This window comes from Epinephelus moara, chromosome 6, assembly GCF_006386435.1.
Source record: "Epinephelus moara isolate mb chromosome 6, YSFRI_EMoa_1.0, whole genome shotgun sequence".
Classification (NCBI taxonomy): Eukaryota; Metazoa; Chordata; class Actinopteri; order Perciformes; family Serranidae; genus Epinephelus; species Epinephelus moara.
Genome location: NC_065511.1, coordinates 28830722 through 28836227, shown reverse-complemented (window position 1 = coordinate 28836227; position 5506 = coordinate 28830722). Strand labels below are relative to the sequence as shown.

General features: G+C 39.9%; 1 protein-coding gene across 2 annotated transcripts; it reads right to left on the bottom strand.

Annotated features, from left to right (window-relative positions):
- Positions 1–571: 571 nt before the first annotated feature.
- LOC126391990 (nectin-2-like) lies at positions 572–5506 on the bottom strand. Of its 2 annotated transcripts, none has more exons than XM_050047067.1 (6): positions 5391–5506; positions 2900–3244; positions 1158–1257; positions 959–993; positions 830–864; positions 572–675 (listed from the first exon to the last, which is right to left on the bottom strand). In XM_050047067.1, exons 1-5 carry the CDS (start codon positions 5449–5451, stop codon positions 836–838), a joined length of 570 nt encoding a protein of 189 aa, XP_049903024.1. In that variant the 5' UTR covers positions 5452–5506; the 3' UTR covers positions 572–675; positions 830–835. The 2 variants fall into 2 exon arrangements, with proteins under 2 accessions (XP_049903024.1, XP_049903025.1); XM_050047068.1 differs by having other exon boundaries at positions 2900–3241; positions 5391–5501.

The following is a 5506-nucleotide window of genomic DNA, read 5'->3' as shown; positions in this document are numbered from 1 at the left end:
CTTTGTGCAACTCTACAATGAAATTTAATTAATAAAATCAATGTATGGGAAACACTGAGTTACCGTAAGAAGCGTGTGCATATGCCCGTGGTCGTCTGGTGGGAGGGGCTTTGGACAAAGAGTGGAGAGGGAGGAGCTACAGGAGGGGCGTGTATTGTCAATTTTTGCCCTTTTAGTTTGTTTGTTTTGCCTGTTCCAGATTTCTGCCTACCCCAGCTTTAAGGAGCAACTGATTTATCAGAATCAGAAATATTTTATTGATCCCCGTGGGGAAGTTGTGATTCTTTAAAGTCGCTCCGATGTAAAAAAAAAAAAAAGAAAAAAAGAAAAAAAAAAGGGGGGGGAAAAAGAGAATAAGAGTATGAAATAGAAGTTTGGAAATATACAGCAATGAAATAAAATAAAACTGAAATGAAAATGTTTGTTGTGCGGAGGCTGTAAGTGTGAAATTTAACTTCTTTAGGTCAGGATGTATTGACAGTTTTACTTCAGCCAAAATGATGCTAAATGCAACAAACAACAACTTTAAGAGTCTTTTTTTCCCTCTTCAAGGAAAAGACAAAACTTAATTTTTCAGTCTCTCTTATTTAAGTTGCCAACCATCACTTCGAAGTGTGTGACATCCTCATTGGTGCAGACTGTGTGTGTTTGTCACTGGATGAGTGGACCAAGATCCTGTGTGTCAGAAAGTGTTTGGAGGATAAGAAGTCAGTGCTGTCTTATTCAGGGTGATTTGTTTTAACAGACATTTTTTTGTCATAGCAACAAAATAATTAAAAACAATCGACTACAATTTAAAGACGGAGCCTCAAACCAGCTCCAAGCTCACCTCGTTTCATTCACACACCACTGCACCACCTCCATCTGAAAGACAGAGAAGCTCAGCGGAACTGAAACACACACCAGGCCATATAAGTTAATGTGGTGCTTTTTAGAAAAAGAGAGAAGAGAAACTTACCATAACAGACACGGTGTTCGACCAAAACCTCACGTCTAGGTAAAGAAAACAGGTATTAGTTGTTTTGCACTTGACCGCCTGGTGTCAGAAGTGAATTTTCTTCCAATAAAGGAAGGATAAAGATTTAGTAACTGATCAAAACTAGTTTGAGTTTGCTTTTCAGCAGCTCACACTGTATACCCCCACATAAAATACACACCTTATTCTGATGATGATGAAGTAAGTTGTGACTAGAATGGTCACCACTATCAGCACAAAGACCCCAGCAGCAATCATTCTTGGTAATATCGGCTTCCCTCCTGAGGAAAAAAAACACCTCCTATGATCATCTCCAAACCATGTGAGTCTTTCGTCAGTGATGTTGTGTTAACCCGTTCAGATCCCCTGTTTATTCCAATGGATGTGACTTTTCTAGGATGTCTAGATCTACGATTACTATCACCTGACTCCACCCAAATGCACAGACGTATTCGATAGGCTGTCTATAAACCAATCACATTGTTTTACATAATTTAAAGTGGACTGCATCATAGCCACGCCCCCTTATTTAACATGCATGGCCGACCATGAGGCAAGGAGGGCGCACAAGGCAGGTTTCAGTCTATCTTACGAAAACTCTGTTTGTGTGTCTATTCCACGTTTTTCTCCTCACTGACTTGGTCAATCCATGTGAAATTTGGCACAGTGGTAGAGGGTCATGGGAGGATGTGAATGAAGCAATATTACATCAATTGGCCAAAGGGGGGCGCTATAGCAACCGATTGAAATTGCAAACTTTGAATGGGCATATCTCATGCCCCATATGTCGTAGAGACATGAAACTTTGCACAGAGATGCCTCTCCTCATGAGGAACAAATCTGATTTTCCGCCATTTTGAATTTTTTGAAAAACACTTCAAATCGATCTCTTCCTAGGAAGTTTGACCGATCTGCATGAAACTCGGGGAACATAATCTAGGGACCAATATCTAAAGTTCCCTCTTGGCAAAAGTTGGAAAACTTACTAAAACTGAGCTTCTATAAGGCAATGAATATTGCGGAGGGCGTGGCTCATCACATAAAGGTGTATAACCTCTGAAGGGTTTCACCAATCACCACGCGACTTTGTAGGCATATGACCACACATAATCTGAGGGGACCCCTCCATTATTGACCCCATCAAACAAAATGGGGGCGCTACAGAGCTAATTTCTTATCTAGGCCTAACCGCCATATCGATTTTTACTAAACTTGGTAGATATGTAGAACAGGACGCCTCAAGGTGACTGGAGAAATTTATCTCTAATTAGCAACTGGGTGGCGCTATAACAACAGAAAAATGCTTAAAAATGGCTAAAATGTGACCGATCGCTGTCACTCCCCTTGTGGCCCAATGTTGTTGGGTTTTTTTTCTAATTTTTGGTGTGACCAAGAAAATGAACAGGGAAACACTGCTCTGTTTGATTTTCTAATGATACAGTCAGTTTATAAAGCATTTCATTGATGAACTACACAGAGTATTCATCTTGGGAGGTTTTTAACATACTGTTTCCTGGAGATAGTATTCGGTTGGCGGCCATATAGGATTTGCCACCATGGTCATCAGAATGCCAATCTGCGATGCCACGATATCCAGATGTCTTCTACATATATGTACCACATTTGGTGCTTTTATCACAAACTGAACGATTGTCTTGATTTCGTGAGCTAAGTCGCCCCGCTGCTTTGAGATAAATCAAACTTAAGTTTTGGGAGGCCCCTGCCTACCTATAGACTTGTGCCTGCCTTTGCCCCATCTGTGTTTGCCTCTTCTGACTGCCTGTTAACTTAAACCCTGCTTTGATTATTGATCACATAAACTGCATTTTAATTTCACCCGTTCTGCTTATGAGTTCAGCTTCTGAGTCCAAACCTTATATGTGAGAGCAGTTATAGATATGACTTCAAATATTTGATACTCACCTTGAACAACAAGGTTGGTGGTTCCTTCAAATGTACCACTGGGAAAAGTTGTAATGCTGCAGGTGTACGGCCCTGCATCTGTCATCTGTACATCTCTAATGATCAAAGACTGTTCTTCAAGCTCCACTCTGCCCTTCAGAGACGTATTGGGAACAATAACTCCAAAATTAACATTTAAAACAATAAGGATGATGATCTCTCCTTCTGGTGGCTTGAGCTCCCACTGAACCTGGGTAATACCAGCGTCTTGTGGTCCCGGGATGAATGTGCATGGCAGGGTGACATCATGCCCCAGGTATTCTGTCACTTCAGGCCAGACTTTGACTTCTTGTGCCTCAAGAACTGCTAGAAAAAAGGTGAAATTGTGGCATGAGAATTGTGATTCATCAGTCAAACCGTAAACTTTATTGTTATTTGCAATTTCACCTTATTTTAGATGTAAATGTCCTACTGTAGTTTCCAACATATTTGCTGCAGATACCTTGTGTTAGCTTCACAACACAGTCTTAAACATTTTGAGGGGCTTGCCTGCTCTGCTCAGCTCTGCTCTTGTTTTGCTCAGTGTTTTTCTTCCTCTTCTTCCTACCATGAAATGTCACAAATATGTCAAACTTTCTCAACTGAAATTTGGGGTTGGATGATAGTGCTGCAGTGACCATCTAAAGTTAAAAACGTTTTCAAAATTCATAACAAATCAGCTGTACGTGTTACGACTTTGCAGCTTTCACTGAAATGTAGCCCCAGCTGAGCAGAAGTTTTCACACACTTGGACCTGGTAGGAATTAGGAAGTCCAGCACTCTGTTTTTACATAAAAACTGTTAGCTAATTACACCTAAGTGCATCCACATGTTTCACTCAATCAACACCAAATTCACCGCACAGCATCTTCAAACTATCCTCCAAAAACAATCCTTATTATTGAAATATAAAAAATGAGCCCAGACTGCATGAGAATGTTTCAGTGTGAACATACTGTAAACAGCTGCTGCAGATTTTTGCTAAATAAATCTCCAATGGGGGCGTCGGTGGCTTAGCGGTAGAGCAGACGCCCCATGTACAAGGCTGTTGCCACAGCGGCCCGGGTTCGACTCCAGCCTGTGGCCCTTTGCTGCATGTCACTCCCTCTCTCTCTCCCCCTTTCACGCTTGTCTGTCCTATCAAATAAAGGCTAAAAATGCCCCCAAAATTATCTTTAAAAAAAAATCCAATGTTCATGAATAATACAGCAACAAATCCATGTCACGGTAGAAGCAGTGTTGAATTTTAAATTCTTACAAAGTGAATTTTTGACGTTTTGAATTTTATCCTCAAATTAACAATAGCAGTCAATGGAAAAAAGAGCATCAGTTTGTCACTTATGGAGCAATCAGTCTTTGTTAAAATAAATAACAGACATCTTCATGTTGTTTAGATGAAGTACATACATTTTCAGAATTTTGTCTTTAACTTTTTTTTTTTTTTTTGGTTACACAAGTTTGAAATGTCCCTTTACATGCAACTCTGGTGGTAGCTCAACAACATCATGACTTACCATGAGAGTCTTAGGTTGTGGGTTCATTCGAGGTCTGGGTGACGCAGAATAAACATGCTGATACCTACGCAGGCATAGGTCTTTCTCACAGCGGACATTTTGACTTGTCATAGCAGGAAAATTCTAGTTGTTATAAATAACACCAATGATGGCTCTGTTCTGTTCCAGAGAGTGACAGACAATCAATGATGGATAAATTCCATTTAGCTGCTTTATTTCAGTATCCTTGATTCTATTATTTAGACCTGTGCTGTTCCTGTGTGACATGTCAAAATGTCTTCCCTGAAAAAAGGCCTATTGTGCTGTGTGGATTAGAGACACATGATTTCTAAGTTATTTTAATTTAAGAAGTTGAAAATAGTTTAGATCTGGGTATTTCTCATATTTCTGTCTCCTCTTCCTTTTTTCATCGTGTTTCTCTTCCTCCTTCTTCTTCTTCTTCTTCTAAATGTGGGCCCTGTCTCACTGCTGTACGGCAGCTGTAGTTTAATCATTGTTTTTAATAAGCTGTTGTCCCCCCAGGCTAACACTCCCCTGTGCACACACAAGGTAATCTGAAGTTACCTTACAAGTTTGCGGTACTTGTACTTTACTTGAGTACTTTTTATTTATGTAAATGTACTTTATACTTTTACATCATTGTGTTTTACTTGACGTTATTCGACATTTAACAGCGTGTCAGTTGAATTTTAGATACAGAACATGAACAACTTGCAAAATATGATGCATTGTTATAAATTAAACAGCCTAACTATGTGTGCAGCTAATATACAGTTCATCTCAAACAGCAAAAATATTAGAACATTAATATGCACCTTAATGCACGAGTAACAACAATCCAGTGATATAACATGATGAAAGGGGCCACGTCATTTCCTGATGAGTACTTTCCAAGTGCTGCTGTAAGTATATTTTGCTGCCATCACTTTTACCTAAGTATTTAAAACCTGTTGTCTTACCTGGGATTGTGACGTGAATGAACCACAGAAGGAGAAGGGGTGATCTGCTGCAAGTTTTCATCGTGCCCACCTCCAGGTCAATTAAATCAACACTAACCTGTGTGTGTGTGTGTGTG